The 15344-nt window shown below is 43.3% G+C and overlaps 1 protein-coding gene and 1 long non-coding RNA gene across 2 annotated transcripts in view; one reads left to right on the forward strand and one right to left on the reverse strand.

Moving 5' to 3' along the window:
* Positions 1-6505, forward strand: LOC139827166 (uncharacterized). Its single transcript, XR_011737446.1, has 2 exons — positions 1-190; positions 3178-6505. It is a non-coding gene; the product is annotated as an uncharacterized lncRNA (long non-coding RNA).
* The window catches only part of LOC136098773 (desmoglein-2), a 25917-nt gene continuing 16044 nt past the window's right edge, over positions 5472-15344 (reverse strand). Inside the window, exons 11-15 of the mRNA XM_071804164.1 lie at positions 14510-14737; positions 13018-13248; positions 11868-11992; positions 10398-10742; positions 5472-8300 (exon numbers count right to left, since the gene is read on the reverse strand). Of these exons, the coding sequence (XP_071660265.1) occupies positions 7308-8300; positions 10398-10742; positions 11868-11992; positions 13018-13248; positions 14510-14737 (1922 nt within the window). The 3' untranslated portion in view covers positions 5472-7307. The remainder of the gene's footprint in view (positions 8301-10397; positions 10743-11867; positions 11993-13017; positions 13249-14509; positions 14738-15344) is intronic.

Raw genomic sequence — 15344 nt, forward strand, 5'->3', positions numbered from 1 at the left:
TTCTATACTGACCTGGATTAATTCATGAGGCAAATTTTGTGAGGGTTGCCTTCCCAGCTCCTAGTGTCGTGTTATGCTCAATAGCTGCCAGGCACTTATGTGTTCTTTTAATTATAAACCATTCTGCAGGAATTTTCTTGGATTTGAAAGGAAGAGAAGACAACAGGAAGGGGTAAAGATTTAAAGGCAGGTAAGATTTTCTAACTGTGTATTTCAAAAATATTTTATTCTGAATGTTTCACAAATGTTTTTAACTAATCTTATGAACTAACATGAACAGAGTGAGCCATAAAAAATAGCAGCTTATAGTGGTGGTTGCCTGTATTCGAGTTGTAAGAGAAATTTTCACATGAGAGAAGATGTGTGTAGTTCCATCCTGTTCTCCCTTTCTTTGATGAAAACATCCTAAGTAAAAGCTTCAAGGTGCTGTAGGATCACTCTGCTTGACTTGTTTCATTTAGTTTCAACTTTATACGTGATCATTAATTGGAAGAACCAGGGTGTGAGAATGATCCTCCACCCCTCATTCAGGACACGTCCTTGACATCTGCTCCAGCTGTTTATCTACCGTAGTCCGTGCTTTATCTGCCCCAGCCGACAGCCATTTATCCAGAGTGCCGTAAGCTCAACTAATTCCACTAGCACCACTTATTATGGTAGTATTTAACCTAGAAAAAGGTGTTTGGGGCATTTAGGAGGCAACCACATTTTTACCTATCTGACACTGTCTAATTTGCTTGTTTGCTGTAAGAGATGCCTGAACAAAACTCACACAGAACTCTGAACGGATACAGTTTGGCTTGTTTGTGTTAGGGACAAATATTTTATTCCAATGAGGCAGAGTGTAGGGAGGAGGAATAACCACTTTCCAAGTTACAAGCACTATGGAGAATTAAATATTTGTATGAATATGTGTTTCAGCTCTCTTAGATTTTGCTTACAGGAACAAAACAAAGGCAGGATGGATGACAAATAAGATTTTCTTTTACAAACCTATTATTTTGACAGTGCCTCTCTGGGGTCCTGATACAAATGGAGTGTGAGAGGCTTGGTCCTTCCTGCTGTTGCAAAAGTCAGTCTTGCTGGCTACAGGACAGAAGAGCTAGGTGTATCACAGGATGATAAATGGTGAAACAGTGAGGGTCCCTGCACACAGAGCACGTCTCCCCCTGCCAGCACTAGCTGTGTTGTCAGATGTGAGTTACATCAGGTGCCATGTATCATCACAGTATCACAGTATGTTTGGGATTGGAAGGGACCTCAAAAGATCATCTAGTCCAATCCCCCTGCTGGAGCAGGAACGCCTAGGTGAGGTCGCACAGGAATGTGTCCAGGCGGGCTTTGAATGTCTCCAGGGAAGGAGACTCTGAGACATCTGAGAGACATCATCTGGCTCCATCTAAAAGCTGATGCCATAAGTACATAATTCCTTCTATTTGGAAGCTCTGCTTTTAGTTTTCTTTTCAAGAAAGGATGAAAGGAGTAATTGGTAATGCTCGCAGATTAAACAAAAATAAAATAAATCTGCCTTACATTAGAGAGGTGATACTGGGAGTTTTTCACAAAGGGAAGTAATCAAGGGAAGCAAGGATGGCACCAGCTTGACCAGCATGGGCATCAGAAGAAGGTGTCGAAGGCAACCAGCCAGGCTGGAGATCACCCAGAGAGGCTATTGCAGCCCTGCCCCCGGTACTCAACCCAGAACAGTGCTGCAGCCCATGCCCTCCTGCTGCCCAGTGCCATTTCACTGTCACCGAGCTACTGCCACCAGCTCAGTGTCTGCCACCATCCTGTGTCCCACAGCTCCTCCTGGATACCCAGTTCCCAGCAAGGGAAGGATAGCCAGGTACTTCAGAAGGCCAGATTCCAGGCCTGAGGGAGACCCATCAGTTGGTACCACAACTGTGCTACCCCAGGATTTAAACTTTAGCCACACTCCAAAGATCTTGGATAATAATTAGCCAGAGAATCAATGCTGCTTGTTGCTTAATCACTGGGAGGTGATATCTCAACTCAGTTTTATTTGCTAGAGATAACAGATCTAAGAGTAATATTCTGATGAAACATTTGAATTGTAGGTCAGAAACCAGCTTGGAGCTCAGGTGGGAGGGCTATAAAACCCTCCCATCCCCAGCACCGCCCAGGACAAAATGTTTGCTATGTGGTTTTCCCCCTGCATGTCTGCAGCACCTTTGGAAGGCATTCTGGTATATATTTCAAGGAAATGAGTTTCAGAGCAATTTTAAAACCAGCTCTATCACTTTGTATACATATTTGAGCAATTAAAAGAAAATAATGAAGTAGAGGAACATCTGCACAGTGCAAATCCCTCTCTCCCTGAGCTCCTCTGGCTACTACAAGATAATGAAGTTTCCCTGAGCATTTGGCACATTAAGAAAGTTGCTTAATATTAAATAAAAATACAGTTTTCAGGTGTGGTCCCTACTCTCATGCCTCCTTTCATTGCAGTCTCAGTGGCTTCATGAATGGGAAGCTGTAAAAACGAGGCTAACCTCCCCACATACCAATCCTACAAAATAAGGGAAGAGGAACCTGGCCCTTCTCTGCCTCAAAATTGCATCTGCAGTTTTGCCTACTTCGATGTTTTTTCTGGCTGCAGAAACAAAGACATGGTGCAGTGATGGCATGGGCTACTAGTACCAACTACAGGTACAACTTATTTTGTCTGTGTCCTTGGACTGCAAAATCCAAGACTCCCCAGCATTCGCTACTGCCTGGGGAGATGTCCTTCATGGCAGGCAGGCAGCAGAGTGGCAGACATGGGGATGCTCTGTGAAGCAGCACCTGAAGTTAAATAATGTGCTTATTTTGAGAGCAGCTTTCAGCATCTGTTCTGCATAGACTGTATTGCCATCTATCTCCCTCTTGGGAGGGAGGTTCTGAGTTTGATTTTCAATCAGTGTGCTGAGCAACAAGATGGGCTGGGGAGATCTGGCTATCTGCAGTGCCAGATCCTGAGGTGAGGCCACCTGGAGAAAGAGGGAACTATAGACTGCAACTGCTTTGCAGGTTCAGTGCTCACACCAGCTTTTTTTGTGCTGCTTTGTCTTGGCAGAGAAGCTCTCATGGGAGGGTCAGGGCACTGAGCATGGCTTATCTGGCAGTTGGGGCCCAGTTCTGCATTAGTTTTTCATTCAATGATTGCTCTCTTGGCAGGGAAAGCGAAACACCCTGTTTCTCCTCATCCAGTCACCTCCCTCATCTACTGTCCTTTTGTCTCAAGTGACTGCCACTCCTGGATCATGCCAAGAGTCCTTTTTGTCCAGTAACCCACCACCAGTGATCACCATAAGGACAGGCCTAGGAAAGAGAGTCTTCCCAACAGGACTCTCAGCTACCACCTTTCCCCAGAGCTGCAAGCCATTTTTGTGTATTCAGTAACCCTCAATGGCTTTCGTTTCCACACACCTGTGCCTTGAATCAATGCTAACTATCACTCACAGAAGCTTTTGTAATGGAGTGTGTGCTTCAGCTTCAGCTACAGGTGTGGACTGTGTTGTGGGAGATGTGATGCCCATTCCCACATGGAGCATCCCAACAGTGGGTTCAAATCCCTCAAGGAAAGGTCAAAAATCCTGAGTCCTTGGCTGTACTCAGCCCCCACCACTCCCAGCTATGCCACATGGGGCAGTGCCAACCCCACTGCAAGACTCCAGTGTGGATGGGCTGGGGTATGTGTGCTTGCAAGCTGCAGTCCTTCAGCCACCTCCACGTGTGGCCCCTGGGACAAAGCCTGAACAGGCCCAGGCGGACAGGAACCTTTTTGCCTGTCATGCCAACACAACCAGATCCTGTATGGGGCCTGCCCTGCAGCTCGGGGTGTGTTGGCAAATTTTGGATGATGCACTGAGCTCCTACAGGACCTCAGGCACTGAGGGGCTGACCCTCCCAGTCTGTCTTCTTCAAGATGGGCTCAAAAACTGCACCTGACTGACACTTTGAATCCCTAGGGACCTTATTCATCCCAGCCTCATGCAAAAGGAATTTGACACCAATTCTTTCTTTTACCCTCCTGATTTTCACCCAAATTGGTTCAGCTGGAGGAATGCATTTGAAAGCCTGCACTGGTGCCTGGCACAAGACAGCTTTGCTACCAACAAGGTAGGAAGACCAGATGGTTGCCACCACGTTTTGAGCTTGCAGGGAGCTCAAAGGCCACCAGGAGGGAGAAGTGGCCAGCAGAGGAGACAGCCAGAGCCACTAGCTCTACTCCAGTGCAAGCAGGAGTGCTGCATTTTTGGGATGTCTCAAGGCCATAAACACATATCATCTCTCTCCTGGGGAGGGCAGCTGATTCATTTGAATTTTTAAAAACTGATTTACTGCTGATAACCCCAACAGGCTTTACACTCTTGATGGTGGACAATGGTCAAATTACCAGCAAAGAATGAAGCCTGGAAGAGATCATCCTGTCTTTCAAAGTTTAGCCTGGATCCAACTATATGCCAAGGCACGATGAGGGAAATACTTTCCTGCGACTGGCGCCTGCCCTCCTGCTGGGGATGGCTGCATCCTTGTTGCAGCACACTGGTTCATACTCGTGGAGTCTGACGCACTTAGTGAAGATCTACAGGAAACATAAATCACAGCAGAGCAGTGTGGATACAGTCCCTGTCACACTGGTATTTCAGCATAACCATGCTCTGTTATTTTTAGATAAGAAAATTACAGACTTTGTTTTTACTTTTGAAGTCAGAATGAGGCATCTCTGGTAAAGATAAGTGTCTGGGGCTAGTCCCCCTGTCAGGGTTATCTAGTGGTTGGATGCTAACCAGGTGTTCTCATTACTTTGGGTCTGTGCATTCCTCCCACCAGCCACCATCCTTTACAAAACACAGCTCCATTAGAAGTGACTTATTTAATCTGATGGATGTTTTGCCAAGATTAGCACATGCTGATAGCATCTGAAGTTTTGGTACAAGACTAAGACAAATAATGGAGATTCACTCTCCACTAATCTATTCAAACAGAGTCTTTACAGCACTAGCAAATCTGTGAAAAAAAGTTTATATATAAACAATACTCTGGGATGTCAGGATTTCAGTGTCACAGTCCTGACTCTTACATCCTCTTCTGGATACTAACAACTATATGTTTTAGCAACTATAAAACTAAGACAATATTTTATGCCATGTGGTTTGGAAGTATAAACTGATTAGAAGAGTTTGACTCAAAGCCCAGTAAATCTGTGGATGAGATGCTGTTGTCTTGCATCAAGTTCTTACAAAATTTAGTGTGCTTAACCAGCAGGTAGAATTCACATTTCTTTCATAACCTGTAAACCAGCAAGATGCCAGCTTTTATTACACTTGTGCCTTTCAGATATTCCTTCAGGTTGTTCGGGAAATCCCAGTCCTCATTCTATCTTAAAGCTTTCATTTGCAATAGGAAAGTCAGTGTTTTCACCAGGGTAGCTATCTTAAAACTGAATGAAGAATAATAACAAAAAATACAGTAGAGTTCTTTATTTTAAGATTGCATAAAATCACAAAAATACTCCATTAAAAATTCAGAAAAATGTTCACTCCCTCTAACTGCATGAAAAAGTGGTTACCACTTAAAACTTCATGCTTGCTTAAAAGTAAATACATGTACTTTAAAAATGAAGTTTAGAAGATAAATAACCAACAGGTCCAAGCAAGCAAGTAGTTCGATTTGCCTGGAAGCACTCCTCTACCTAATGTAATGGCCTGTCTGTCAAGATGCACCCTGTTCATCAAAGCCATAGCTCCTACTTTTTATGCTTTAATATGCTTATCACTCAAATCAAATACACTGAAAGCACTTCTAGTCAAAGGCAAAAATATAAGTGGAAAACACAACACTGCAGCTGCAGGAAAACTCCAAGAGAGATGGAGACAACCAGAAAGCTCTGTAGGTACACAGGCTTTGCAGACACATATGAGCAGCCTGCTGATAAACACAGTACCAATACCTAATTCAAAATACTTTTTTATACTCTGACAAAACATAAGGAGTGTATGGCAATTTTTCTCTATAAAATTAACTTCTAAATGTTTCAAATTGCATACTAATAAATATTTACATATGCATATATACATGGTGCCAAACAGTGCAGTACTGTCTTCTGCTTTTTACCACATACATTTCATGGAAAATAAAGTAATTTTAAGTGTTGCACAACTACAGGCAGTTTTCTCTTGTCTTGTCAGAGCTAAGGAAAGCTGCCATTATATGGCACCACACAGGCCACCTGAGCTATGGTCCTGGAGCCAGCAGAACCTCACACACAGAGACACAAACACACAGGCAGACACAAACACACATCAGGCTGCACTTCTATGCTCATATCTGTGAATTCACAGACTGAATTAAAATCACTCGGTTAATTGCACTTGCAAATCAGATCCTACGGATGTCACAGGGCTGTAAACTCTGCTTCCAAAGCCACTGACTGAATCTTCGGTTCTGAAGCTAAGGTCAGTTTTGGCTGTTTCTCATACATCATTAAAGGACAAATTATGACCCAGTGAAAAATCTATGTGATGTAAATGCTTACTTGTCCAAGTCAGCCTAGACCCACACCAAGTAATGGAATTTTTACATCAAGGTACCAAAAGAATTGCAGTTCTCACTTTTTTAGCTGCTTGCTCTCTTTAACTCCTGTGCTAATATGTAAGTACTGATTGCTTAAGGTACAAATGTTGGTAACCCAAAGTTATGATATCCCTCCAGGATCCCTGAGGATGCACAGGCTTTGATGGCTTGGCCTTCTCAGGCAGGAGAGATTTCTTATCAATTCACCAAGGTGCAGAGATCTGCAGCTGCGGCTCAGGAAGAGCTGCCCTGGTGCAGAAGGTAATAGTTGACAAACATGCAATGAGACATTGGTGCCTTTTAGGGATGAATTCAGTACCATATATGCTAACCAGCAGTTCAGAAAAACTAACTTGTGCTTTGCTTTGTATGCTACTACCCATCAGTACAGTTTAGATTTTTTTTCTGCTTTCCTATAATTATGCAGCTGTGGTTATGTGGTATTATTACACTAACCAAATAATAAAAAGCAATTACAAAAATAGAAAACAAAGAAAAAATATATTTCGTACATTTTTCCACTTCAAAAGTATCGCTGCCAATGTTGCATAATAACAGCAGATTTACTTACTAGCTTCTTGGTCACAATCCTTATTTATACAAACTACTGCAAGCAAGTCCATGTCATTCTGAAAGCTCCAGCAAACCCAGGTCTCAAGAAAAAGCCCAAGGCAAGATACATTCTGGCACAAGGGTGCTGGATACTGCCATTCTTGCCAGGGGCCAGGCTACGAGCGAGTGTACTGCACCGTGCTGTACTTGGTGACCCTGGAAGACTTGCTCAGTGTCGCACTGGCAGGAGGTGGCCCTTCAGTGTTGGAGCCCACCTGGTTACGCAGGGAGTCTGTGATCAATATGTGCTCTTGGCTTCCCCAGCCAGCACCTGCTGCCTGTTCCGCTCTGCTCTGCGTGCCCGAGGCTGTCACTACCACGCTGCGACCCTCTGCTGAAGCAGGGAAGCTGAGCGAGCCCTGCTCTGCAGCGGGCACAAGCACCCTCTCCCGCTCCCTCACCACGACGTACTGGGAGTCAGGGAGATCCTGACTCAACAGGACTCCTGACCCAGTGCCCTCCGTCTTCACCATCCTCTCCGTAAACACCAGATTACTTCCATGTGGCAAATCAGGGATTTCCACTATACCCTGCAAGCTTGATGCGGGTGCCAGCACTCTCTCTGTCACCACTACGTTCTCGTTAAACTTTGGGTCTAGAAAGACAGTGGCTGAGCGGGCAGGAGCCCCCGCAGAGTAGGATGTTTCTGTCATGGTGAAATTGGTCTCTGCATGGGCAGTGGGAAGAGGCCGGACCTCATGTTGCCCAGAGCGGGATGCAAAGGTTGTTTCCGTGACCACCTCCTTGGACATGGTTTCTTCTCCTGTGCCACTGCCCGTGGGCTGGAAGCACCTGCCTGAGGCAAAGGCTTGTTCGGAGCTGGAAGCATTTTGCTGATCTAAGAACCGTGACTTTGTGTCACTAAGACTGAAACCTGATTCATTCCTGGAGCTACCATCTTTCATGTTGGTGTGTCTGCCTATACATATTTCTGCTAGAGTCTTAAATTTGTCTCCTAAATCATCAAGAAAATGGTCATCCAGATCACCATCAATAAAGCTGCAGCAGCCAATGGAGCCGTGGGGCGAGCCTGACTCTCCCTGGGAATAAACCAGGAGACAGTCGTTTGCAGCTTGAGTCTCGTCTTCATCCGCAAAAGAGACAGCTTTCTACAGACAGAAAACAAAAACAAGCAAAAATTCATTAATTTCAGCTCTAGAGTTACTAAATTTGAAAATCAGTAATGCTCGGTCAAAAAGGTTAAAATAAAAACATTTAACGGAACCCAGAGAAACTGTCAACCAAGCAGTGGTAGTACCTAAAAGGACTTTTGTTCTTTATTTTGAAGTTAGTCTGAATTTGACAGTACACTTGATGAAAAGAAACATTTGAGATTAAATTGAAAACCTTGGAAACTATCACCACATGCTGCTACTCCTACCCGGAATTTTGACATTTGTGACACTGCTCCATCTTCACAAAAGAGATTGCTTTTATTTTGCTTCAGTGAATGGACTTCACCTCTAACTAGGTGTTTGTGGGAGAGTTCCAAAACCACGCCTGTGAGTATCCTAACATTTAAACACCGATTTAATGAGTACATGCTGACATGTCATTACTTGCCATGGGCCTTTTCACTAGCATAGCCTGCAGGATCACACCCATGGACCCCAAAAGGAGAAAAATCCCAAAGTTAAATGGCTTGATAAGTATGGGAACGTAGTCCAGCATATAAATGTTTAGGCTCTGTGCAGGCCACTTTGCAACAAGGAGTGCTCACAGGTTCTGACTGTAGTGCCTGCGGGGCCAGCTCAGTCTGAACACAGTGTCTGCAATGGAGGTGCTGCTGGTGATAGCACAAACACCAGTGTACATGCTTGCAGCAGCTCCCATTCCAGGGAGTTAAGACAGCCAAACCCTCTGGGCCTGCTGAACCAGCTTTACCTAATGTGGTTGCTGGCTTGTGCACAGAACCACTTTTCTGCCACATTTGAAGTTCTGCAGTGCATATTAGCTCAGGCATCTGTGTAACGTGGTATATATCCAGATGCAAATTAACTCTATGTTTAACTGCATTTGATCCTGGAAGGAGGCACATTACCTGAGATGCTTCTACAAAAATCAGCATACATCTGGAACTATTTTGTTTGGTAATTTGTCTTTTTTTTTTTTCTTTCTTTCCTGTACTCTGAGATATTTTAGCCTTCCAAAAGTTGTAAAGGTTATTCTAGTATGACCTTTATGAAGCCCTCCTGAAGGACTTCAGCAGGCAGCTATGCTTAAAGTTTGTCTTAACATTAAGAAGCACGAAGAGTGGAAGGAAAGCAGAATTGCTGCTGTTGCATCTGTTCACCCAGCAGACCAGTAGGCAGAGCACTCAGGAGACACAAAAATGTTTTAAACTCAAACCCTTCCCTGGCCTGAGGTGGTACTAGTAAAGCTGCACAGCTCCTTCCCTAAAGAACTGAGTCATCAGCCAGCTACAGAGTGTGAAGATGTTTTATTTGTAAAGCTGATGGACAACTCGTACATTCCCTGGCATATGGAAGTGAAACTTTTACTATAAGGAACTCACCAGCCTGAGGACTAACAATTTGCATTATGCAAATAGGAATAACTGCAAGGAGCAGGAATAGCCTGTTGGTCTATGGTTAAGTCACCCAGATAAAAAAGTCAGGAGAATGAAACATGTGCCTCATACGCTTCTGATGAATGGCTCTTCACTCAGGCTGCTGGGTGAAGAGACAAGTCCAACACCACTTACTTCATCAGCTACTTTGAAAATGCAGACCCACCCTCTACCGTTTGACATCTACAGCTTATCTTTCAAAAACCTGCTCCATTATAAAGCTTGTAGCTGTGACTCATGATGAGTCATAGGTGCCTCCCTATAGGCCAGCTTGATGTGCTTAATCCCTGAGATATATATCACATAGTCTTTCTAATGGCTTCTTCCTAGGCAAGGGGCTCCTTGGTCATTGCTGAATATTCTGGATCCCATTCCAATGTACCTCCCTCGAAAAAAGGGTCTTGCTCTAGGACACCTTGTAAGCACCCAGTGCTAGAAGACTCAGCATTGTCCCACAGGTGAGTTTAACCCAAAAATTCTTAATGCTCCCAACTCCACATGCACACAACATTGACCACTGTATCAGGACTGTTTATATATCCATATCTACTCATCTGTGCTTGTAATAACATGAACAGCATTTCACAGCACCAAGTGTAAGTATCAAAATATTGTTATTCTCAGGTCATATGCTTACATCAGTGAAGTAGTCTCTCAAAAATTCTTCATTCATGGCTCCCACCGCTCCCACCGTGACTCCTCCTCCAGCCAGCACTGTCTTGCCTTCAATACCTGTCATGCCTTCAGCCCCTCCGGCTGCCACGGCTCCATACTCGGCACCAGAAAGGAGATGCCTTTGCTCTTCCCATCTTTCCTTGGTGCCAGTGACGTGCTGCTCTCTTACATGAGAGGCAGAGCTGCCTCCTCCTGTTGCAGTTTCCTCTGTGCTCATTCCTGCTGCTGCTGCCGCTGCTGTTACTGCTCCGCTGGCCGCTGCTCCCGCGCTCCCCAGTCCAGTGGGTGGAATAAGGCTTAGCACTGGCTACATAAATAACACAAATTAGGATGTGACATGAAAGCCACACGGTCTAGCACATGGAACTCACCAAACCAGCAGCGGGGCTGGGTGGGACCTGGGAGGGTGCAGCCTTATGACTTGTTTGAATTTGCACTTATACATGTTGCTGCAAAGAGTAAAGGGCCTCCTGAAATAGGGTGCAGCTTCCACAACTGTGTTCCCAAGGAGGATCATAGAAATGTTTCTATAGATAATTTTAGTGAAACTCAAAAGGGTTGGGAGAAAAAGTGGGAAAGAAAAAAAAAAAAAAACGCCGAAAAAGACTTGCAAAACTCCAGGGAGCTCAGCTTTTCCAAGACAGACTCTGCCCAGCTTTCCTCAGACAAAGTGGGGGAGTATGCACTGCCTGCTGCCTCTATGGTGCTTTTTTCCTCCTTTTCTAGCAGTTTGGCCTCCCTGTTAATTGTCTTTCACCAAGAATTTGGTGTAAGCATTGGCCCAAAATTAAGTCTTTTACCTTGCTTCTGTTTCTTTGTTATTGCGCAAAAGCATGCCAGTGTCATGCCCTTTTTTTGAAAACTGGGTTTTGTAGCACACCAAGAAAGGGCAACATTCTTTTGGCATTCACTGTTCCCTTTGCAGATTTGCACTTCTTTCTGCCCTTTTTTTTTTTTTTCAAAGAATTTACTCTGTTTAAGAAGCCAAATACACAGGCAAGTCAGTTAAAATGCAACCTGAAACTTTAAACTAGAAGCTAAGCTTTATAGCCCATTCTTCTGCTCCTTTACCATGCTCCCAAAGGGGTGCAGAACATTCCAGGCTTGCAAATGCAAATGCTTCATGCTTTACAGCATCAATACTTTTCCCACACTCCTATCTCTTGCTCAGATATCATCAACATTTGCTTGATTTCTTTCCCTTAACTTTGGGATTCAAACAGTGTGGCTGGTGTTTCTAGGGCTGCTGGTGGAATTCATCTTCCATGTATCCTTCCCTGAGCCTCACTGGGTTAATTTTAATTAACATTCATGTGTGGTTAAAATCTGCTGTACAGTCCTGAAACACCAGCCCATAATGTGGAGGAGAAGCCAAGTGTCAAAGTGAATGCTTGGATTGAAATCAAAGAGAAATGCTATTAGGGATACATGCCTTCTCCTGGGGAGCTGCCCCTTCGCTGTTCCACTGACGCAACATCTCTTCGCTGTAGTCGGGTATCGCAGCAAATCCCTTCGCTCCCGAACCGCAGGGACACAGCAGCAGTAACAGTGGAATAACTATGGGGAAATAGAAGTTTGCCATAAACTATGTGATTAGGGTTAAACCATGCTAAAAGAAGCCAGAACTGCAGTTTGGTCAGCTCTCATACCAAAACATATCTTTAGTGAGCTAGTAATCAGAATGAGGGCTCATAAAGAATGAAGACACGTTCCCAAATATTCAAGGTATTTCCTAGAAACATATGCCAAGATGGTTTCCTAGAGAGTAAACTAACAATTAACCTGTCAGGGCTTCAATCCTGCAGATGACCACACATGAATATAGCTATACTTCTATCAAAGATCTCATATACCGAAACCAAGCCCTAAATATCACATGTGCAACCTCAGCACTTATAACTCCTCCCATTCTTTTACTACTAGATAATGACATGGTGTCATGCAAATTCCACCTCATCACTCCTGTGACACATCTAGAGCGTTGCCTGGGAACTCAAAACAATCCAGTTTCAGGAGCAGAGCATATTTGTGTGGCATGAACTTTGTTTTGCCATAGCTAGACTGCAATCAGTACAAGCAATTAAATATTGCCATTTTAAACATTGCACTGGTAAACATGGCCATTCCCAGACAACAAACATTTGTCTCTTATTTTCAAGCATCTGTTTTGTCTTACCAAAGAACAACACACATGCTACTCAGAACAAGGCCTCAGAGCTGGGTCTGCAGTAAGGAAGAAGAGAGTGGAGAGGGTGCTGAGGTTTGACTAGGAAGAATTAGGGTTCACATGGGGAGGTGTGGGAAACACTGAAAGGATTCCTTACTGATTCTTCACCTGTTATCTACAGTGTTATAAACAAATATTAAAGTTGTATATATTAAAATGCACAACTTGAAATCCTTTGAGGGATAAATGTTGATGTTACAAAAATTAGTCGGGGATTTGCCATGACTTCACACTGTTCAGGAGTTTATACAGACTATATCAACAAGATAAAACCTGGGAGCTGGACTGTTTCTTCCCTGATGCCTTGCAGGCCATATTTACAGTTCTTCTGAGATAACATGAAACAATTACTTACGCAGCAAAAGTAAAAATGCCAAGACGATCAGCGCAATCGCTCCTGGTCCCAGACTCACTAGTGGAGCGCCACTAACTTTGTCTTTGCATCCGCCACCATCTGCACACTTACAAACACTCAGTTGCAGAGATTGTGCTTTAGCACAGCTCAACCCTTGGAAATCCTTTACTAGAATGGGAACTTCAGTTGTGCCTATCTTCAGTTCTTGTGGTATCAGCTGTATGCTTGTGCCTGAGGCAGAAAAGGAAGGAGGAAAAAGACAAACAAGAAATGAGTTGAGAGAAAGTTGACTCCTATTAACTAAGGGTAATAAAACCTTCACAGCCCCCCAGCAAGTCCCTTCCAGTTAAGTCCAGCTAATGCAACGGAATTAAGTTTAATTAGCTGCTGCTAGAGCATATGTGTTCCTATTTTTATCAAATAATTTGTGCTGGTAACAAAGCAGCCATGCTCACTTCCAGTCTCAGGTAATTGCAAAGAGTGTGTCACCTCAGCAGAGACACATCATGGAAGACAGCCCAGCTGCCAATGTAGTGTTAACCTTTGCATCATCCAGACAGCCAAAGGCTGAATCAATAAAAAAACCAGCTTCAGTCTTTAGGAGATTAATATGTTATAGGCCACAGGCAGACACGAGGGAGCCAGCGTGCCACCCGGTCCTGTGGTTGCATCATGTCAGGGACACAACTAGACAAGAGATGCCCAGATGATGTTCCCAGTCAGGGAAGAGCTGCGATTCCTACAATTACTGCTAGTCTGGCTGCAAGTAGGGTAAGGGAAGATAAAAAGATTCCTTCTTGGTCCTAAACCTAAACATTAGGATGACTCTGCTGATTGCTTTGCAGTGTTATGCTGTAGGATCAATAGAGGACAGAATAATGAATCTGGGAAGAAAAAGTGTTTTCTGGTGCCTTCAATTCTACCTGAAGCACTTCCTTCAGGCATTTCCTTGGCTTATATGAATGGAAACATAAGAAGAAAATGTAAATCTCATTTTGAAATACTCATTAAAATTACTTATGATTTATGACTTGTTCCTACTATGCTAGACAATCTTAGATTACATTGTTACTTCCCCTTTTCAAGGTATACTACGCAGACAGACTGATTCGTTAAGTCAGAGCAACTGCAACCAGTATCATCATATCCCCAAAACTGTTTTAACAAAAAGCATCCTCAATCACTGCATGTTTTTTGTAGGAAGATGAGAATGGCTTAATTCCAGCATTACCCATTAAATCCTGCTCAACACATATGGGTCATCAAGCCAGGTGAAGATGGTCCAACTGACGGAAGGTGACAGGCCCCAGAAGACAAGACTATGCTTTTATATCCATTAGCAGAATGTGAGTGATGTGTCTTCATACCAGACTCCATATACGTGGGCTTTTTTCCAGTCTGGACTGGCCAAACTGTCAATTTTACTGGAATTAGCAAATTAAAACACTTGGACTCCAAAGAACTGGAAGTAATTAAAATTATATTTTCTTACCATTTCTGGTTACAATTATCCATTTTCTTGCTGTTCCTTCTGGCTCATCAATGACAGTAAAGCTGAAGGGATCACTGTATGGGTAACCATCCAAATCATGAGCTGTAACATCAATTGATTTTGCATCTGAACACACAGTCTGTATGGGGTTCACAAGAACTGGGCAGTTATCATTCTCATCTTTAACTTGAACAACGACTGTGCCTGTGATTGTTTTCGTAGGAGCAACTAAGATTTAAAAATATGAAAAATTAAATTAATTTGAAAAGTGAAAAACTTGCATCTTTAAATTAAAAAACACACTTAATATTTTCTAAAACATAAACATTGCTAAAATAAGTTGAAAGAGCTCTCCCTGGAGCTTATGGGAGCAATATTTCATTCCTAACGTTAATAAACATATTGATAAAATTCTCCTGAAAGCAAGTTGTTTTTACTATTTTAATTAAAAAAAAAAAAGCATGTCCTGTGTATAGTTACATAGTAACATGCAGATTGTAAAAGGAGAATTCTAATTAGATACACGAGAAGTTCAGGGAGTCACTCTTGCTTAACATTCAATAGACTTAGGACTCTGAAGTCTATTGATTAGCATACCAGCTATTTCCAGCTTGACAAGGGATGTTCCTATTAGTCTAGGTCTTTGCAAAACTTTTACAATAAGTTCACCTCTGTCTAGTCAAAGAAGAGAAAGGGGCACCTTAGGAACCTATTCAAAGGCTCATCCTGTTTTAATGAGTTGCCTATGTCTCTCCTCCAAATACAGAGCCTACAGGAAACTGTACTATGTGCCTCACTTTTAGGCAGTTAAAGATAGGAAGGGTAAACCAACCTT

Source organism: Patagioenas fasciata, chromosome 2 (assembly GCF_037038585.1).
Source record: "Patagioenas fasciata isolate bPatFas1 chromosome 2, bPatFas1.hap1, whole genome shotgun sequence".
Classification (NCBI taxonomy): Eukaryota; Metazoa; Chordata; class Aves; order Columbiformes; family Columbidae; genus Patagioenas; species Patagioenas fasciata.